The sequence below is a fragment of the Heterocephalus glaber genome, unplaced genomic scaffold (assembly GCF_053883595.1).
Source record: "Heterocephalus glaber isolate CG9 unplaced genomic scaffold, H.glaber_assembly_v1.0 deba00001481, whole genome shotgun sequence".
Taxonomy (NCBI): Eukaryota; Metazoa; Chordata; class Mammalia; order Rodentia; family Bathyergidae; genus Heterocephalus; species Heterocephalus glaber.
This window is the reverse complement of record NW_028258317.1, coordinates 25,195,270-25,217,530: the sequence shown is the minus strand read 5'-3', so window position 1 is coordinate 25,217,530 and position 22,261 is coordinate 25,195,270. Positions and strand designations below refer to the sequence as shown.

Below are 22,261 nucleotides of genomic sequence, written 5' to 3'. Positions count from 1 at the left end.
CTGCAGGTCAGGTGTGCCTGAAGAGAAGAGCCTGGTGTTTTCCACCCCCACAACCGGATACATTAACGATTTCCAAGATCATTCCTGATGTGATAAGACCTGGGGCAGAAATTAGCTAAGATTAGCAGCATCTGATTTTTCCTGTGGTGGGAGGGAAGGGACTAAAATATTATTTCCTCAGGCATGAAAGCAGATAGTAAACAGGGTATTCTAAAGCCATAACTCATACTGTGGAAAAATGATGATTTCAATAAATTTAGAGTCTCTGTGGTTGCTTTAGATGTCATTAACCCCGTAGCTCTTTTCCTTTTGGCTCATGGACTTTCTTTACTCTTACAGACACTATTTTTACCTTAACCCAATCACTTTTGTTTGGTTTTTACACAGATATTTTTAAAAATTTGTATATAATTTGCTTCCAAAACACTATTCGTCAATAACCATGATTTTCTTTTTTTTTTTTGAAACAGGGTCTCACTATGTAGTCCAGGCTAGCCTTGAACTCACTATACAGGCCAGGCTGCCTTGAACTTGTGGCAATCTTCCTGTCTCAGTTTCCACAGTGCTGGAATTATATTTGTATGCCACCATGGCTGGCAAGAATATTGAAATTATTGACATTATTAAAATCTTTTTATGCCAAGTTCTTCAATAAATTAGATCACTTTCAGATAAAATATTCATAGAAATTAAAGTTACAGCCAAAAGCATGAGTATCTTTGGGCTCATAGCCAACAAACAGGCCATCTGTGTGAAAGAAAACAGGCTAAAAATTTAGGACTTTAGTCTCTTGTGGCTACACAAAGCACTGACCTCACTGGTGCTCACTCAAATTAATTGCCTTCCAGGTTGTGTTTTCTCATCACGGGAAACTTCTTTTCCCAACTCAAACCACGTGGGTTATAATGAGAAAATAAAAGCAAAAACTGCTCCCCACGCCCCAAAGCCCCTTCTGTTGGGATTCCAAGTGGACCCAAGAGAGCTGTTAGAGGGCTGGTCCACATCACATACCATACAGAGGTGGAGGGCTTGTTGTTCTCAGTTCCCTGCCTATGAGAAGATACCCCTATTGTTTCTGAAAATGCTGACCAGGACCCAGACTTCTAGCAAAAATCCCTCTGCCCCTACAACTGCAGCAAACACAGGAGCAGAAGCAGCAGATAAGTGTTTTGATGAATTGCAAGATAGACAAGGCTTACAGTGCCCCCAGAACTGCTGATACCAAATGCCTTTAAGATACAGCCTTTCCCATCCTAATCTACAAAGGAAACAGGAAAAAGGAACTTAAAACTCCCTGTGCTCAGACAGAAATGAGACTGCTACAGCCTGCTTCTGTGCTGTTCTTTCTTGCGTCTAACTTGTAAACAAGAGCTGGTAGAACATGCAAATGGAAAGTCACAAAGCTCTGGGTTTCTGAAGGGATCCTTGGGACCTCATGCACATCTGTGGAGGCTGGATGGAGAGATTTGGGAAAGCATGGACTCTTTAGCCAGCTTAGTTCTCTGTGGAGTCAGCTTGCTCCTTTCTGGTAAGTTTTGGCTTTATGTTTTTAATTTTGAAATTTAAAAACAGTGGCTTTTAGGCTCTCTCACCAAATCTTAGTGCTGGTTATCAAGGGGTAGCTATGGCATCGGCACTGTTTTTTTGTGATTCTCCATTCAATATACACAGGAATTGAAATTCAGAGTTCCTGCGGCATGAACTGCTTTTCTAGAGTTTCTCTTCTGGATGATTTCCCTGTCTGATGCCACAGACTGTGAGGACAGATTAAGTCACTTTAGTGGAAGAAATAAGCTTACTATGGTATACTGTATTATTTCTGCTCCTCATTCAGGAGTGCTTTCTTAGTAATAAACGAACAAAACCTGGTTTAACCTGCTTCAAAGAAAATCTTCAGTAAGGTTTTGAAAATGAAAATCATGCTGAGTATATGGGTACCCAGCTAAGATAATGTCTAGATTGTCCTTGTTAAATAAGGACCAAAATGCTTTTCAGTAAATATTTCATACTTCAATCCTATTTTAATTAAAGCCGTAAAATTGTGGACTCTTTTATATCTGGGTTAGGGAAATTGGGGCTGTATAATTTTTATTTTTAAAAAAATCTGGCATATAATCATTCATAGAGTATCCATTGGGCCAAAGAAGCCAAACCCTAGGCAGTTACCGAGATCACTGGGCTCAGGAGATGACCAAAACCCATTCTGGCATTAAGGAATGGTTGGATGAGTGTGCCTGGGCTTGGTACATATATTGCACAGATTCCTTAGATGGTGGTGTGCTGCTGTGGCTCACTCAGCACACATGACACAGGCCTAAAGAGGCATCAAAACCTGAACTACAGATCACAAGCACATTATCATCGTCATTGGTCTCTCCCTTTTGGTTTGAAAACATTCTAATTTTTAAAATGAAAAGCTGAATTGATAATGGAAATGAATTTTGAAAAATACATTGAATTTAGTGGTACTGGCTATAATGTAAGAGAATTTGATTCAAATATACTTAAGTATCTGTCGTGTTACTTTTACATTTTTCTTTGTTTAAAATAGAGTCCACCAAAAAATGTATACACACTTCAGGGAAAGAAAAACTTGCACAAATACAAGTTACTTTCGGTCTCTATAATTACAAGAGGTGCTCAAAGTGGTGGCCATTAGCTGCCAGACATTTATTAGTATGGCTTGGGTAACCTTGGTTATTGAGATTGCATGAACATTTTCAGTTTCTTTAAGGGCTAGCAGTGTAGTGGGTTTTCTGTGATAAACAAAATCTTTAGGGTCCCCACAGATAAAAGTCTGAAGATTTTAAATCAGGAGAACGTGCACCTTATACAAGTTTTTCTTTTCATGAAATCTGTATACAATTTTTTGGGCAGACTTTGTATTAAAGTATTAAAATGAAATTAATCCAATAAGATAATAGCATTGCATATAAATAGTTTTTACAGCTCTTTAGTTTGCTTTCAACGACCAATGTATTTGCAATTTAACAGTATTTTAAAAATAAGATTGTAACACAAATTGCTGAAAGTGAATGATGATCTTAGATAATGGTTTCAGTATTTATATATTATTTATATTAATGTAGAGATTATGTTGTTTACTCCAATAATATGCACCCTTAAGTAGTTAGTATTATTCCCCACTTTGGGTTTGCTTTGTAAGTGCTATATTTATCAGTGACATGAAATCTGGAAACGATTCTACCCTAGGGATTATAGTAATGCAAAGCCCAGATGTCTGTACTTGCCCTGATGCACCTTTTAGGTCAGATCATACACGTGTTCACATGTGCACACACATCCAGCTGTTCCAATTTATTATTGTCCTCTAAAATAACTATGTTATGGTACTTTGTAATATAAGCTTAACAACACTTATAAAATCAAAAAAGATATGGGAAGGCTGGGGATATAGTGCAGTGGTAGAGAGTGCTTGCCTAATACTGTAAGCCCCTGGGTTTGATCCCCAACACCATTAAAAGTTATGTGACTCAAATAGTTGCTGCATATCTAGACTTTAGTTCCCTAACAAAACCAGCACTGACTTTGAGAGTAAGAGGATCAAGGAGTGGGAGCAGGTCACGCTCTTGTTAAAAGAAAGGGCACATTAACGAAGTTAGTTTCTGGGGTAAGACTGTTATGTTAAATCCTAACTTGCATTCTTGGTCTAAGCCTCAGTGAACATCAGTGCTCAAGGCTTGGCCACTGCAACAGCAAGAATCCAGCTTGTGGATGTCTGCAGCCATAGAAGCCTATTTTTCCAGCCAAACTCCTCCAGTAGACTACAGAAATGGAGCAAGAGACTTTCAACTTATAAGTTTATCTCTGTAGTCCAGTGGGTGGTTTCACACTTTTTTTTTCTGAACAGACTAAAAAATATGTCACGTTTGCCTCAATAAAGATAGCTCTGGGGGGCATAGATGCTGACTCCTCGTAAGAAGTTGGAAGAGGTATGTAACATAAACCTACACTTACATAAACCTACCACAAACTATCCCAGATTCTGGTGCTTTCCTCTCCCTATTGAGAGCCATTGCTGATTTCAGCTTACAAACAAGTTCTAGTAAATATATTACCTTTCTCCTGCTCTTCTACCCTCACCAAACTAGGTATCTCTCTCTACAGAGATGTGTGTGTACCCCCAATCACTTTCATGTTCTGCTTTGTCGAGGAATCTGATACAATGCGAGGTCTCTAGTCTCCTGTCTTCATCTCTCTTTCCTGTCTTATCTAACCTTTTAAGCAACAAATGGATTCAGAGATAGCAGTTATCTTGTCTGGGGTGACAGAAGAAATATAGTTATTATGTCAGGAAAATGGTCTGAGGTGGAACCTCCTCATTTGGAATGGTCTTGAAAGGCTTGAGTCAGTCTGAGTACTCAGGGCTGGAGGTCTAGAAGATGGGATCAGGAACGCTCTTTGGAATTACTGTATTCTCAAAGGGGAGAATTTTGCTTTCTTCACAGATGTTCCCTTCTAAGCATCATATTTGTTGGGAGATCTTAGCACTTTTCTTTCAGCCCTACTCTGGGAGAGCTTCCTGGAAAAGTTTAGTTCTTCCAAGACATCTCTCCAGGAAGGATAGAGTCTTCCAAGTCTGTCCCAAAAGAATGTGTTATGTCCTCTGGGGGATTTAGATGGGTGGCCTGTGAATTCTGAAATGATCACTTTTGTCTCCTGAAGCGCTAGCCCTCAGAAGATACCTCTGTGATTGTGTCAGTTGTTTATTCCCTGTAGATGGCTTACTGGTTAGTGTACAGAATCAGAATTCAAACAGATTTCTCTAGGCTGGAGGAGTGGACCACAACCAAAAGATACCACTTCAGATAGATAAGTGTCAAGTTCTGTGTTTGGGTTCAAAAGACTAAATTATATACGTTCAATTATGTATCTATGTGGAAGAGAACTGACTTGTTGAATGTTCTTGTGAATGACACCAGGTTTTAGTGATGCACAAAATTCATGGGTGTCAACACATACTCTTGTTGCTAAAAGTAAGAAATACAGTATAAGGTCCAAAGGAGAAATCACTGCTGAGAGCATACCTATTAAACACTGAAGATCCTGAGAAATTGGATTGCAAACCTGCTAGGCAAGCTGAAGGAATTAAAAAACATGGATTACATCACAGAACTGAGATCATGTGTCAAAGTGCAAACGGAATAACCATAAGCAAATTACTCAGTTTCTCAAAGCCACATTTTCTTCATCTTTTACGGATGAGAGTACCTGTTTCTTAGGGTTGATATAAGGATCAAATGTTACATTGCATGTAAATTGCTTAGGCAGCAAGAGCTCTTATTTAAATTGAGCCAGCATTCTTGAAGACAAAGTGTTGCTATGGGGACCACTCTGCTAATCAAAACTGATCTGGCCTTTCCAGGGATGTAGGCAGACCTCTTACTGCTGCAGTCTCCTTCTACATAATCTTAGCATGATGCAATCCCTCAAATTTTCTGCTGGCCACTCCTCACTTAATAAACTGGAATATTTCACCCACTGTGCAATGGTTCTCCTTACTGATCCGTTCATCCCTCCTCATAGCCCATGTAACTCAACCAGGCCCATCTCTACAATCTACATACTATTTTCCATTGGCTCTTTTTCCTGCTATTCTATCCATTTAGAAATGATCCTTTTCAACTCCAATCTGTAAGCACAATTCAACTAAATTTCCCCGGGCCAACCTTCCCTGCTGATGCTTTTTCCCTAATTTTGTGCAGGCCACAAAGGCCATCTCTTTCAGCTTTGGGTTTCTAGATTTAGCCCAAATAGCTTCTCAACTCTTTGACAATAGTTGTTATTTCTTTGGCCCTTAGTGCATCGATTTTAGATGTTTAGTAATTTTTATTGGATGGAGCATGATAGTCATAGTAGGAAACTGTTGGTATTCTACAGCACACCTAAAAGAAAACGGGAACATTTTATAGAGTTTTAGCCATGTTGAAATAATAATAACAATAATGATAATCAATTTCATATACATTGCAAGTAATATTTATTCTTATCTTTAAAAGTTGGTTGTTAAAAATTTCATGTAAACATAGTAAGAAATTTCTTTCCTTTGTTGTGAAACATAAAAGAGATGCCCATAAAGTGTTTAACTAGAGCTTTGCTTAGATTAGGCATTTTGTGGTTGAGTATCACATATACATATGCACATTTTTTATCTAATAGGTATTTATCAAGTTTTTGCATGCTAATAATTCATTTACTCATCCATTCTTTCAATCAGTAATGACTTAGGGAGGGCTTATTTTGGACTGTGTACTGCACTAGGAAAATAAAAAAGAGTCATTTCCTCCTTTCTAAACTTACATTTTAGTGGGAAAGATAGCTATAGGCAGATGAATTGTAAAATTCTGTGATAAATTATATAGTAGACATATTATGTAAAATAGAGATATTCACAAAATCTGAGCTTATTGAGGACTGCAAAAATTGATGTAAAGTGAAACATCTAAATAAAACATAAACATTTGTTTATTTTTTGCAGCTAAGGATCAAACCTAGGGTCCCACACATGGTAGGCAAACATTCTACCACCAAGGTAATCTTCAACCCTTAAATATTTAATTAAATACTTAAAAGCATGGTGGCAACTTTATTAATCATTAAGTCGAATACAAAGAAAAAGAATGATATTTGAAAGCAATCTGTAGGTCAAATTTTTCTCTTTTCTAGAACTCTTAAAAATAGTCATAAATATTGTCCCAAATCACAGCCACTTATAACTATGAGTTATGCATAGTCAAATGACACAGTGGCTTATGCCTGTGATCCAGCACTCTGGAAGACTAGCAGGAGGATGACAAGTTTGAGCTTAGCCTGGGCCACTTATTGGACTTAGTGACACCCTGTCTCCAAATTAAAAAGGTCGGTATGTACTTGTAGCTCAATGCAAAGTCCCTGGGTTCATTCACCAGTACAGAAAAAAAAAAGAATCAAAAAAGAAAAAAATAGAAAAAACAAGAAAATTTCTCATGAAGTGAATGTGTGAAAGAGCAGGGCAAGCTTAAGAAAGTTGAGTAAAGTTGCAATACTATAGGATGGAATAGGGAATTAAGTTGGGATCAGATCAGGAAATGCCTTGTACATTATCTTTAAAAGCATGTACCTCATTCTGTTCACATTGGAATTTATCAGGGGGTTTGCCTTATATCTGATTTATGCCTTGGAAAATCCACTGTAATGATAGTGTATAGGATGGATTAATGTGCCAGAGACTGAGCTCAGATCACACCTGGAAGGGCGAGAGAGATGGTGGAGAAAAATCATTGCTTCAGCATTCTGGATTGGATAATGGTGGCACTATTCAATGTGCTGGGAAACATGGCAGAAGGAACTGATTGGAAATAGGCTAGAATGGAGCAACTAATGGTTTTGTACATTTTGATTTTGAGGTTCCTTATAAAGGGAGATAGTTAGCAAAATTTGTCTCTTCAGATCTGAAGCCCAAAAAAGGGAATTGAGTAAGGGATTGAAACAGAGAAATCTTTGATTTATGATAAGTGAAGCCAAGGTCCTGGATACAAACTAAGACTTAAGTGAAGGGAAGAGAAAAGAGGAATAGCCAAGGATTTAATGAAGAAGCAATCAGGGAGAAACAAAGCCAATCTGGTTTCTTTCCTGAGATTTTAGAGAATTGGTGTTGTGATAAGCACAGAAGGAGAGAGTTTTAGGAAGGGTACAGTAAGAGGGGGACAGCAAGGTGACACTCTCCAGGCATGGCATGGGGCGGCAGCCTGCAGATGTGTTATTTACTGACAGCCTGCCACCCTGGCAGCATTACGGAGCCAGAGCTGGGAGGGGTGTCAGAAGATCAGCTGGCATCACTCCCAGCCTTCAGGAAAGGGAATGTCTAAAGTTGCCTCCCTCATATCTGGAATTTTTAACTGATAGCCCAATTCCCACCAGTCTGGCCAGACTATTCCTTACTCACATCACACATGCAGAATGATTTTAGGTCTAGCCCAGCCTGCTTCCCTCTGGACCCACCCCCACAGCCTCTTTTTGTCCTTTCAGGAATCTGACTATCTTGGCTCTTTCTCAAAGACTGCAGCAGCAGGTGTGAAGACATGGATCTGCCAGATGGGCAGAGTGCTGACTTTCTCCAACACATCTGCTGATTGCGTGTGTATGTGGGGGCAGTGCATTCCCATTGCCTGGTGGTTCATGTCCAACATGATATGGGGGTGACAAAGACAGGGGAAAATGAGAGGACCAGCCAAAGTTGCCAGCTGGGCATTGGGCTGAGGGGCATCATGGGCAACTGCTGTTTGCTTACTGCTTATCCCAGCCCCTTGTCCAGGGGTTGACCAGTGAGGTTTGTGTGGTGGTCACACCCATCTCAGCAGATCTGTCAGCTTTCCCGTTTTTGTTAGAGGGTGATATCATGCTTCCTGGGGGGAGTGCTGGAAGACAATGCTCCACCACTTTCCTCCAGATACAATAGGCGGAGTCAGGAAGGCAGTATTGACATTGCTGGGCTGGGGAGGCACTCGCTGCTCTGTGGCCGTCAGATGGTGACCAGTTTAACCTTGGCACACAGGGCCTGGCTTGTGCAAGGCCTCTGGTTGAAGAGCTAAAGGGGACTCCACCCTGGGGACAGGAGTACTTTAGACATCTGGGAATCTTGGGATGGGCTTCAAATTCCAATCCTTGTGTCAAAAACAACCATAAAACAATAGTACCAGTAATAACAAAAATGACTACCATAGATCAAGTGCCTCTATGTGCCAAGTGTTTAATATGATTTTCAATTTCTCACAAGAACTTGGTGTAATATATATTTTTGTTCCTTTTTAAATAGGTGAAGGTAAGCAAGGCTCACAAATGAATTGCCCAAAGTTTAAACGTAGTGAATCTCTATTATTTTGAACTGGCCAACATTCCTACTTTTCAAGAGCCGCCCTGCTTTCTTTCTGTGTAATTCTGTTTTTTTGTTTTGTTTTGTTTTTTTGAGACACAGTCTCGTTAAATAGGCTGGTCTTGAACTCATAATGTAGCCCAGGCTGGCCTCGAACTCATGACAATCCTCCTGCCTCAGCTTCACAGGTGCTGGGATTACAGGAGTCACCCACCACACTTGGCCTCTTTCTGTGTAATTCTGAATGTACTGCCAACTACTGATCCAGAATGTCTCCTCCATCTACTGACAGTTATTGGTTCAAACAGAAGATGTGAGATCCAATGGAGCCATTTAGGCTCTTTCCCTGGGAACTTACAAGGACTTTGTAAACAAGATGCCTCTTTCTTCACTGAGGACACTGTAATCCTGACGCTGCCAGCTCTGTGGCCTGGAAGGAAGAAACCCGGCTTTTAGTAGGAGAGAATGAGTGACAGGCACTATGATGGTATTTGATCCCTGGGTCCAGTTTTTTTTTTTTTTTTTTTTTCTTGGGTTATTTTGAGTTGGTTTGTATCTCTTGAAAGTGAATCATCCTGAATGAGCACATGTCTCATTAGGAAATGATGGAGACAAGAGTTAAATTGAGAATGACCTGGGTTCATTAAAACACCTCATTGTGCTGTCTTCTAACTAGTGTTTCATGGTCACCTCAGGTTGGGCTTTAGAAAATGAGGCTAGCAGCATGTATTCATGTGGTTATGGGGAAGATTTCAAAAGACAAACTACTTAGGACAGTGTTGATACATGGTAAGCACTCAATAAAAATCAGATGTTCTTAATCAGTTGCTTTTACACAAAGCTAAACTCTCTCATGTCACCTTATGCCAGTCCTTCTGACGCATGTTCCCATCTTGGAGGACACTCCCTGCCTTCCCTTGATGACTTAAGTCTGGCCATGTGTAAAGGACAAAGAGTGAGAAATTCAGAGCTATTTGTTCTTGGGCTTCTGTAAAAAGTCTGGATTGTGAGGTGAGGAAATTCCTTCCTGTGACCCAACTAGCTGGTAAGACAGGGATCCCCACTTTTCTCTTGCTAGCCCTCATTTTCCTCTTTTCTCTAGGTTTTGACTGAACAGAAGCACTAGAATGATCTGTCACCTGCAGTTCCTCACATCATTTATCCGAAACTATTGCTTTCCAGTGCTTGACAATTTAGTGAATCCAAGTGGGATTTGCCTCACTTCTGATTAAACTTCCTATTGGGTTTCTAGACCCAACCTGAAGTGTGTGTGTGTGTGTGTGTGTGTGTGTGTGTGTAAGAGAGAGACAGAGAGAGACTATATGAATGAATGAATAAATGAATAGCTCTGCTCTCATTTCACCACATCTTTCTTCTAACTCTTCTTTCTCATAGTCTCAATTCTTTGTGTTCATAACCCTTGCATCTGCAAAGCACTTACTAATCTTCTTGGGTTGATATAAGCACCCACTCATTTTGCTGTCAGTAGCTCCTACTTCAGAACCAAAGGAGGGTGGCAGGTAGTGCTTGTCAGCAGCTTTTCAGACATCAGTCTTTGCTGATTGTACCAGGCTCCTAGGATTCTCATGCCCTCATACTAGGGGCTGTTTCCAAGCATTTACTTTTAAGCTCCATGACATTGTATATGCTGTTTCCTCTGCCCAATGCCCCCCCTTATTTTCCTTCAGATTTTAACTTCATTTTATTGGTACATTTTAGGTATAACAATATGATGACATTCATCATTGGAAATTTGCACCTTTACATAATCTCTCTTGGTTCTCATTTTTTGCTCTTCCCCTGCCCTCCCTTCAACTCCTCCATCCCTCCCTATTTACAAAGACTTTGTTTCCATTTTTTCATTTTCTCATAGTGATTCCATTCCCTTCTTTCCTTTCCCCTACCCCTCCCACTTCCCCTTCCCCTTTGCCCCTTTTCTTCCTATTTCACATTATCTATTATACCTTTTAGCCCTTATTTACACTTGCAGTTTCTCACACTAGAGAAACTATTCGGTATTTACACGTGTGTCCTATTTATTTCACTTAAGAGTATCACCTCAATGTGCATCCATTTAGCTATAAATGTCTCTAATTTCTCATTCTTTATGCTGAGTAAACTCCATTTTATAAAAAACCCCCACATTTTCTTTATCCAGTCTCCAGTTGATGGGCAATTGGGCTGTTTCCAAGTTTTAGCTATTACAAATTGTGCTGCTATGAACATGGGTGCACATATATCACTGTGGTATGATTCTTTTAATTCTTTGGGGAAGATATCCAGCAGGGGAATAGCTGGGTCAAATGGGACTTCCAGTCCTAGTTCTTTGAGGTATCTCCATACTGATTTCCACAGTGCTTGCACCAGTCTACACTCCCACCAGCAGTGGAGCAGGGTTCCTCTTTCCCCATAGCCCCGCAGGCATTTGTTATTGGTTGATTTCATGATAGCAGCCATTCTTTCTGGAGTGAAGTGGAATCTCAGCAATGTTTTCATTTGCATCTCTTGAATGACCAGTGATGTTGAACATTTTTTCATGTGTTTACTTGCTATTTCTACTTCTTCTTTGAGAAATGTCTGTTCATTTCAGATGCCCAATTTTGGATTGGGTCTTTAAATTTGGGAGATCTGATCTTTTTAAGTTCTTTATAGATTCGAGATAGTAGCCCTTTGTCTGAGGAAGAGCAGGTGAAGATTTTTTCCCACATTGTGGGTTGTCTCTTCACAGTGCTGGTGGTTTCTCTTGCTGTGAAGAAGCTTTTTAATAAGAAGAAATCCCACTTGTTGATTGTGCTAGTTTATGGGCAACTGAGGTTTTGTTCATAAAATCTTTTCCTACACCAATGTCTTCAAGAGTTCTACCTAACCTCTGTTTCAGCAAATTCAACATTTCTATTTTAATGTTTAGATCTTTAATCTGTTTAGATTCTAGTTTAGTGCAAGGTGAGAGATATAGGTCTAGTTTTAATATTTGGCAAGCTGAAACCCAATTTTTCCAGCACCATTTATTAAAGAGGCTATCTTTCCTCCAATGAGGGTGTTTGGCTCCTTTGTCGAAGATGAGGTGGCTGAGTGTGTCAGGAGTTGTTTCTGCATCTTTTAATCTGTTCCACTGGTCCTCAGGTCTGTTTCTTTGCTGGTACCATGCTGTTTTTATCAGAGTAGCTTTGTAGTGTAGATACAAGTTGGGGATTGTGATACCCCCCTGCCATGTCTCTGTTACCTAGAATTGCTTTTGCTATTCTGGGTCTCTTCTTGTTCCAAATGAATTTTTGGATTGTTTCCTCAAAGTCTGTGAAGTATGCTGCTCGGATTTCAATTGGGTTTGCATTGAATCTATCTAGCAGTTTTGGAAGTATGGCTATTTTCACTATGTTGATCCTTCCTACCCAGGAGCAGGGGATGTCTTTCCATTTTCTGATATCATCTTCAATCTCTCTTTTCAGAGTGCCATAGTTTTCAGAGAAGAGGTCTTTGATTTCTTTTGTTAAGTTGATTCCTAGGTATTTCAGTTTTTTGGATGCTATTGTGAAAGGAATTCTTTGCCCTATTTCTGTCTCAGTGAGTCTATTGTTCGTGTAGAGGAAAGCTATTGATTTTTGTGTGCTGACCAATGCCCTTTCTACTTCATTTGCCTGCCATTCTTGTGATTAGAGGCTTAGCTCAGCTGTCATTGATGCTTGACCTTCTCGTATGAGTTAAGGCCCTGCCTAAGCCTGAAGTAAAAATGTGTTCTGAGGGAAGGGGCATTTGTACTCACAGGTTTCCAGAGATGTGACCCCAGGAACTAAGAGTAAGAGGTCTGTACAAACATGTACTATCAAGTTGACCATTGCCACAGAAACCTGGTGCTCCACACTTTGAGGAGCCTTATGAAATGATACTCAGAACTGTTACCCTAGGAAGAAACGGAGAGGTACCTGCCATTTACCATCTTCTTCCTCTGTTCAAGGATTACATGGCTAGGAAGTGAGGTATACTTGGATGAGCTCTGGATAATCATAGAGGTTACATCTACTAAGAACTCAGAAGTGGCCTCTGCAGGAGCAACTGGAAAGAGCTGGAATGGGAGGTGGGTTTACACTGATGCTCAAGAGGTGTCAGATACACCCTGTGCTGTCAGAATATTTAGAACACTACATTGCAGTGTGCAGTTTGTTGGTTTTGTCCACTGGCTATGAGCTACGTTTGGTATTTCAGTGTTCTCTGGCACCGGGCATACATAGTACACTGGTGCTGGAAGAGAAAGGCATTAATAAATAGTTTTCTGTAGATTGAATGTTGAATCAGTGCTTCTCTAAATGTATTATGTGTAGTACTCCTTGCCTGCAAGATGATTTTATGGGGTGTTTAGCAGAATATTTTTGCTTTTGTTTTTTGTGGTGCTGGGAATTAAACTCATCAAGCATGTTAGCCAAGTGCTCTACACTGAGCTATACCCCTATACCCTAGAATATTTTAAATTTAAAAAAATATATATTTATACCTACATTTCTATCTATAGAGAGATGTGTGTATGTATATATCATATTTGTCATGTGATTTAATGAATATTGTTCAATATGAGGCTAAGAAAAGTTGAGTTAATTAAATATTAGTTAACAAAATAAATTGTATAGGTAGCTTGTAGATTTAGTGAGGATCATGGATTCTAAACGATGGATGATTCATCATTCTAAACGATGGATGAATACAGTTTGGGAGACTTCTCTCACTGAGTCAGCCACTTTAATCTTGTCCTTTTTAGAACCTATGTGTATGTGCGTGTATATCCAAATAAATAATGTAAAAACAATTTGGGCATGGAATTAGTAGTACTCTAGTGACATAAAGCAAAAGAGGCTCATGGTGACCAGCATTCTCACGGGGTTATCTTGGACTTTAATCTTGTCTCTCTTGGGAAACCTCAAAAGCAGACATTTATCAGTAAAACTCCAGAAAAACCTAGTTTACACCTTGGACACAGTGAGCATCCTTCAGAAAAGGTCTGGCAGTCTCTGAACCAACAAGCAGCTTCTGCGCGTTAGTGGAGGAGTGGGAAGTTAGTTTTATACATTTATCTAAGCTAATATTTATCTTTTCTGTGCCTGGGTATCTGCTAGGCATTGGTCCTAAGGTAGTTAGAGGGACGTGACCTCTAGCAGCTTGCAGTCTAGTGAGTGAGAAGCCCTGCTCTAATAAGCAAGGCAGCCACAGTGAATAATCTTGGGGAGGAGAGGATGGTGTCTCACAAAGAGGGTGACATTTGAGAAATGGTGGGTAGAATTAACCCTTACAGAAACTTAGCAGTAGATGCGAAGGGGAAAGCATGAAAAATGGTTTGTGTAGCTCTGTGTGGTTCCACTGCTGGATGCATTGAAGGAAGAAGCAGGGTGTAAATCTGGCAAAATGGCTGGAGAAGAAGGTAATTTACCTTGAAGTTGGCTGAGAGGCAGGGACAGAAACACTTATGTGAAAGCTTTAGGATGTAGTATGAAGCTGTGTGAGGAATTGAGGTGGCCTAGGCCTTTCTGGAGAGCAAGACGACAAGGAAGTAGGTCTGGGAACACTTATACTGAGAGGTGATGTGGGTAGAGGAAAAGGAAATGAAAGGTCCTGAAAGGATGAGCCAAAGGAAGAAGAAGTTTCAACCACATGTGCAGGAAGGAGCAGGGGAGAGAGAGAGAGCCTGGGGAATGTGACTATTAGTGCTATTGGAAATTGTTTGTAGTGAGTGAATATGGGCATGGGTTGAGGAGTAAGTAGAGGTAAGAAAACGGGGCAGGTGAGCCTAGATTGCTTTCTGATAGATGTCTTATGGTCTGGAAGGTTCCTATTTCTTTGTTCTTCAAGTTTTACTAGAGGGCTGAGCTAGTAGGAGAAGGGGTCAAGTACTTCTCTTTGCCATCATTGGCTGAAGGTGCAAGAAGTATATGTATGAAAAGACCAATCCCATCACTGATACTTTCCACTTCCTCTAGATGTGGTCCCCAAATTACATAACTTACAGGGTTAGAGTTTGTAAATATATGGTAATGGGGTAGATGCTTTTGAGGGTCCATACACTATTATCTAGAATAGTTGAACTAAGACTTAAAACATTATTTCGCTGAGTATTTTTTTAATCTAGTGTTTTTGAAGTGTCTTTAATAATACCAATTCCAGGAGAGTAATTGAATTCTTTCTTAAATTTTTAATTTGTTTATTTATATTATTATTTTGTAAGATACAGGGTCTCACTGTATTTCTCAGGCTGGCCCTGAACTCCTGAGCTCAAGTAATCCTCTCACCTCAGCCACTGGAGTAGATGGGACTTCAGGCCTGTGTACCATGCCCAGCTAATCCTTTTTTAAAAAAACTAGGTATCGTGTAGACCTAATGTTCTGTATCTGTAGAAATCCTGATTCAAATCAACCTGCTCATTTTACACACGACCACATTGAAGCCCAGAGAATTCAGCACTCAAATTCACTCTTCTCATTAGAGCCTACATTTTTTTCACTTTAGTAGAGTGTGAAAAGCAATGTAAATTGGAGCTTAAGGCAGGGACTTTGTAGTCATATTGCCTGAACTTGCATCCCAGCTTTATTCTTACATGGTTAGTTATTTAGCATAATAAACTACTTCCAAAACTCAGTGCCTAAACCAATACTTAAAATTCCTTGTGTTTTGGGGTCATTCAAGGTTCATCTCAGCTATGCTTGGCACAGGTGAATGGCTCTTCCTCAGCAGGCTTGTCACCCAGCAGGTATGTCAGTTGTCTCGAAGGCTCTGTTCACATGTCCTCCTCCTTGTCAGCAGATTGCCCAGCGAAGCTGTTTTCCTGGTGATGTTAGAGACACAGAGGGGTAAGTAGAAGCAAGAAAGCAAGTGAGGTTTCTTAGGCCTGAGCTTAGAGCTGGGACACCATCACTCCCAAAGTGATGTGCCAAGCCTAAAGGGCTGTACACTTGGCTCCGAGGCTGTACACTTGGCTCCCCTGAGGCCAAAGCAGTATGTCAATGTGAGGAGAGCTGAAGATTTGGGACCAACAATTCAATATCGTACAGTCACTAATAGATTTGGTGGTGAAGTTACTTGGCTAGATCTGTAAAATATGCATCCGAATAGTACATAGTACCTCAGGGATTTTGTTGGAAAAGAGTGAGTTAGTTCACATAAGCCATTTAGAGCAGTGCTTAAATTTAGAAAACATGTAGTAAATGTTAGTATTGTCACTAATTTTATCCATCCAAGCATCATCACTCTTGCTTGTTGAGGGATGCACAACTAGAGTGGCTATGGAAAAGTTAGAGTTGGCTCTCCAGATTGGTCTGGTGCCAGCACATTCTCCACCAGAAGGGCTCAAAGCAGTAACTTTCTGAAGAGCCCTCAGATCATTCACTTATAAATTCCTTTTTTCTCTCTTTTAAGTGCCTCATAGGCACAGACACCAGGCCCACAGCAGCATGGGGCCCCAGCTGCCTGACCTTCCCAACCACTTCCTGTGCACCTCATAGTCAGCAGTGCTTTCCACAGAAACCACCTGACACGAGGTGTGAAACTGGAGCCAGAAACACACAACAGCTGCAGATCCTCAACCACATTCAGAGCCTGTAGTAATCTTCTAATAGGCCCGGACATAGCCACAGAATGACTCCAGCATGCACAAGCCATCAGCAAAGTATGAGTCCAATTTGAGTAATACATGAGTCCAGCCAGCTGCTTCTGAAATCAAACAAAAGGCAGTGTTATTGCCAGCTGAGGGGAAAAGTCATCTTTGACAACATCATTGTTTTCCCATTGAGTCTGAGGACAGCCAGGCACTTGAATTAGCTTCTGTTAAGAACAATTTTTTCCTCTCCTGTAGATCACTGTCTGATGAAACTCATAGCTTATAACTCCTACCCAACTCTCACCTTATGGCTAACTGGTTAAAAGCACAGATTCTAGGAGCAGATAAATCTAGGCTAGAGGCCCATTCAGCAAAGTGATAACAGTGTGGCCTTGGATGAGTTATTTAACCTTTATGTAGGATGAGAATAATGATATTACCTATCCTGAAGAGTGGTGAGGATTACATGACATGAAGAAAGGCAAATGCTTAGTAGAAAACAGGTTCATAACAAATGCTCAGAAAATATTAGCTGTCATTATTATATTTGTCTTCCTGTGCAATGCAGATAATTGCTTCCATGACCACCCAATCTCCAACAATCTGCATATAGTCATGGCCTGTTATTTGTGGTTTTTCTTTCTGTAGTTTAGTTGTCTGTGGTTAACTTCAGGCCAAAAATTTTACATGAAAAAGTCTAGAAACAACTCATAAGTTTTAAATCCCCTCCCCATTCTGACATGAAATATCTCCTCTCTTTCTTTGTCCCACCCAGAAGGTAAATCATGCCTTCCTCTATCCATGCTATATATGACACCTGTCTGCTAGTCACTTAGTGGTTACCAGATCAGCTGTCATGGTATTGCAGTGCTTCTGTTCAAGCAAGCCTTGTCTTTCTTAATCCTGGCCCCAAATGCTACAGTCATGATCCTGACAATTTGGATTTATCAAAGACAAGTTCTGTATAAATAAAAAAGTTTGTTATTGACTCAAGAAGAAAAGAAAAAACCTTGAATGCCAAGTTGCTAAGATCTACAGTAAGAATGAATCCTCTGTCTGGGAAGTTATGATGAAGGGAAAAAGTTCATGCTCATTTTGTTGTCATACCTCAAGGGTTATGGCCTTAGTGTGTGATTAAGTGCTTAGTTAATATGGTAATGACATTAAATTTATGTGTATATAAGAACGAACAGACCATGTATAGTGTGGGGTTTGGTATATTTTCTGGTGTTAGCCATCCACTGGGGAACTTGAATTAAATCCTCCATGGATCAGAGGGACTGCATAAATGTTATTCTATTCCAGCCCACCTCAACACAGCCCTTCACTTCCCATCCCATTTCTATTCTGTAAATACTTTTTATTCTTTTACTTTGTGCTCAACTCTGAGTCAGATACTTTTCAGGCACAAACATGAATAACACATAAACCTGGCTTCTAAGGAAGTTGTTGTTAGGATGTGAGCTGCAACAAGACACTCAGTAGTTTCTTATTACTCACAGTAGTTATACTCTACAAGTCATGTACACAAAACTAGGTTCCTGCAAGCCTCTGGTTGTGTTTTTATCAGCAGACCATAACATAACCCTGTTTATGTGTTTTTTGTCTAAAGACAAATCACTTAAAATATGTGGCTTATTCATCAACACTAAACTCATGACCAACAGGGCTCCTGCCTGGACGAGGCTTATCTAACATACATTTTTCTTCTAGAGTACATCACAGTCTTCTAATGCTTTGGAATGCTAGATAGCACTTTAGCACTATGCTTGAGGACCATTGCAAATGGAGAAATTTCTCACAAAAAGTACAAAAATGCCAAAACGTGGCAGTAGATATATCACAAAAAGGATATTTGTTTATAGTATGAGAGCTGAACAGAAGGATGCCTGGTCCAACTCATCTGGACCTTGAATATGTCAGGACTGTATGCATGCGGTCAATTGACTAGGAAGCAGTCACTGTCAGAACTGATTTTAAGTTACAAATAAATTTTAGCTAGCAGGCAAATTCACAGACACAGAATCCGTAAATAATGAGGGCAGAGTGTATATACACATGACTAGACAGCTCAGACTGTGGGGAAGTTGCCACAGAAGTACAGGGAAGCACAGTGCAGGGCAGCCCAGATGAGAAAGCACAGACTGGTCCAGCCTAGGCAGTCAGGCTCCACTAACTGAAACCAGATATTTCAAATGTGAAATATGATTTAAAAATATGGTGTGTGTTTAAAAAAATGTATGATGTGTGTTAAAAAATTATTACAGTAAAAGACATATATTCATTAATCCCTCTTAAACTACTCCCCCAGGCTTTGGACACACATCCCATCATTCTTGCCACTTTCTTTTCTTTTTTTGTTTTTCTTTCTTTCTTTTTTTCATTAGTGTATGTGTGCAATATAAAATAATTACAGTCATCTTGGGGAATTGATCTTGTCACTTTCTGAAGAAGTTGTAAAAAACTTTATTTTGCAAGTGTCTTTTGTTGTGCTGTCATGGGTGCCCTGATACATTTACCTTTCATGGTCATTTTGCCTTTGGAGAAGAACCAGAAGTCACACTGTGCCAGATCTGGTGAATAAGATAGATGAAAACATACTGTAATGTTTTGTTATAAGCCTGCCTTCCATTGGATGGCACTCTGGAGCAGCAACCATATTTTTGATCATACCTTGTAAACACACTCACAAAAGGCAGACTTGCAGAATTCCTTCAGAAAGTGGCAAGAATAGTGGAATTGGTGTGTTCAAAGTGAGGGGGTGTTTCTTGAGTGAGATTAATGGCAATGTGTCCTTTACTGTAACAAATTTTTAAAATTTAATCATTCACCACATTTTTGATCACCTCTTAAAGAAGGACATTTCTGACAAAGGAGACTGGACTAATGGAAGCATGGAGGAATTAAAGTATGTGTCTAAATACTTTCCTAGGACCTTTCACATCTTTATTGCTTGTGCAAAAAGTGGAGAAGATATTTTACTGGGTGGGTATTGGACAAGCCCTTGAAATGCAGAATAGAGGATGTAGTAAAATCCAAAAGCCATCTCTGCATTTCAAGAGGTAGAGCTATCTGGTATAATCAGATTACCTAAAATGGGGCCAGCGTGTGAAACAGTATGTTAGTCAACTTTCTATCACTGTGAAAAAGTATCTGAGAAAATCCATTTAAAAGGGGAAGGGTTTATTTTGGCCCATGATTTCAGAGGTTTCAGCCCATAGTTGGATGGATTTATTGGTTTAGGGCCTGTGGTAGGCAGAACATTGTGGCAGAAGGGTGAGGTGAAGCAGAGTTATTCAGCTCATGGTGAAACAGAGAGAGCCTGAGAGGAAGGAGCTGGGAACAAGAAAACCCTTTAAAGGCACATCCACAATGATCTATTTCCTCCATGTAGGCTCCACCTTTCAATAGCCCATTCATCTATGAGCTCATCAATGGATTTGTCCATTGATGAAGTTAGTGCCTACATAATCCAGTCACCTCGCTAGGCCCCACCTGTGAACACTGCTACATGGGGGATCAAGTACATGTATCTTTGGGGGATACTTCATATTTAAAATGTAATAATGAGTTTCTGTACCTTTCACTGTATGGATGTAACCCAGATTGGACTGAATTCCCTGAAGTAGGTCTTTTCTCACCCATATCTATAACAAATAAGACGTAACACTTCGAATTGCCAAACCAACACAAAACTGATCCAATTCCACAGGGTTAGTAACAGAATTTCTGGTGGGTCAAAGAAGATGATTGTATTGTATAATGTATAAAACTTAATAAGTTCCCAACTAGGCATCTTTCTGTTCCTATAATTAAATTTCTCTCCAACTCTGAGCTTGCTCCTTTTTTTCCTCTCTTCCAGTGCCTCTACTCTTCCAGTAGAATTCCAATCCAATTCCACTTTTGTACTCTACCTCCTCTATTGTGTTATCCATTCTCTATTTCAAGGGGCTTGTCCAAATATCCACCCAGTAAAATATCTTCTCCACGTTTTGCACAAGCAATAAAGATGTGCAAGGTCCTGGATGAGTAACTGCTCTCTATCACTTCCTCTGCCAGAATAAGTATTTTCTCATCTAAGAAGCATGATCCTTGATTTCTGCAATTTCTGAGGAGCCCAATCTAGGCTCTAACATGCTAGATATTCAACAAACTGATGACTTTGGGGGAAAGTGACATTTTTGCAATGTTTCCTTCCACAAAATTGACATGTAATTTTATTTATTTTTTTGGTACTGGGGATTGGACTCAAGACCTTACATTTGCAAGGCAGGCAGGAGCACCACTGAGCTAAATGCCCAGCCCCATGATACCTAATTTTAGTTATTGTTTTTTTCTCACATGTTTCATAGCAAGGTTTTAAAATTTTTCATCCTTTGCTTTCTAATAAGTCTCATCAAAACTTCCAAAGATATTGGTTTGGAAATTTAACAGAGTAATTATAAAATTTACCTCAAAGAATAAAGATAATCTTTAGCAGGAAAAATAGCTAAGAAAATTCTGAGAAAAAAAGAGTAATGTCTTGAGAATAGCTCTACTAGAGTTTTTACTCTACTAGAGTTACTTATTGTAGAGTACAGTCGTATAACAGTGGAGTGTGGTGCCAAGAATTTAGATACACAGATCAATAAAATAGGAAGACCTGAGTTTGTTTAAAAATTTAATATCTTATAAAGGCCACAAGTCAGTGGAGAAAGGAATAGTTGTTGTAGGAAATTGGTTTTCTGTTTGGAAAAAAAAGAGTTGTTATAAAAACCCATCTCATCACATACCAAAATAAATTTTTAATGGATTAAATATTATAAAAATCAAGCCAACACAAGAAGATAGAGGTTAATGTATGCTTTTTGGGGGGTGGGGGGGGTATCAGGGATGGAACTTGGGTCCTTGTGCTTGCGAGGCAGGCCGCGGAACCACTGAGCTAAATCCCCAGCCCCTGAGGTTAATGTATATTGAGGTTTCCTATGACTTTTTAATGATTAAAAACAATGGAAGAAACCATGAAAATAAAAAATCAATATAGTCAACTGTATAAATATTTTAAAGTACATTAAGCAAAATTAAAGGAAAAGAACAAAATGAGAAAAATTCCTGCCACAACTATGGCAAGTAAAAGATTAAACTAACTTGTTTAAAAAAGCTGAGTGAAATTGATAACATAAAATAAATACCAATAGAAAAAGAGAGGAACAAATAATTCACAAAAGAAGGAAATACAAATGGCTAACAAGCATGTGAAAAAGTTCACTCTCTAAGACAAATTAAAATTGAATCAAAACACGATACTATTTTTCTATGTCAGAAAAGCAAAGATTAAAAACAAGTGAGAACACTTAATAACACACCAGGTCCGTGAAAGGTTCACCCTCATACACCGCAGCTTTTTAGAAAGAAACTTGGCAACGTAGAGCAAGAGTCTGTAAAATGTTATGGTAAGATTAAGTAAATATTCAGGATATGAAATCATTTAATTTCAACCTATAAAAAATCATATATGTTGGTTTCTGCAGTTTCTCCCTATCAATATTCTAGGGAAAAAATGAAGATTATATATCAAAATGTTAGCAAGAGTTAAAATGTTCTTTTCTAACTACGTCTTCTCACTGTATTTGTATAAGCCTGATGCAGTTTTTAAAAAAGGATTTTACAATAAGGAATTTATACTTTATATGCAGACTGTCTAAAGTACCACAAAATATATTTTTGTGATTTTGGGGGTACTTTTTGATTATTTTAATTCTAAAATCAGTGTCATCTAATGCACTAAAATAATTATGAAAGGACCAATATTTATCAGGATTGCTGTAAATTTTTGA

The 22,261-nt window shown here is 39.3% G+C and overlaps 1 protein-coding gene across 2 annotated transcripts in view; it reads left to right on the top strand.

Moving 5' to 3' along the window:
• The first annotated feature begins 1,287 nt into the window (after positions 1–1,287).
• The window catches only part of Tek (TEK receptor tyrosine kinase), a 126,621-nt gene continuing 105,647 nt past the window's right edge, over positions 1,288–22,261 (top strand). Inside the window, exon 1 of one of the 2 annotated variants that reach the window (XM_021252944.2) lies at positions 1,288–1,528. In XM_021252944.2, coding sequence (XP_021108603.1) covers positions 1,477–1,528 — 52 coding nt within the window. In that variant the 5' untranslated portion in view covers positions 1,288–1,476. The remainder of the gene's footprint in view (positions 1,529–22,261) is intronic. The other variant, XM_004838368.4, reaches the window with a different exon arrangement.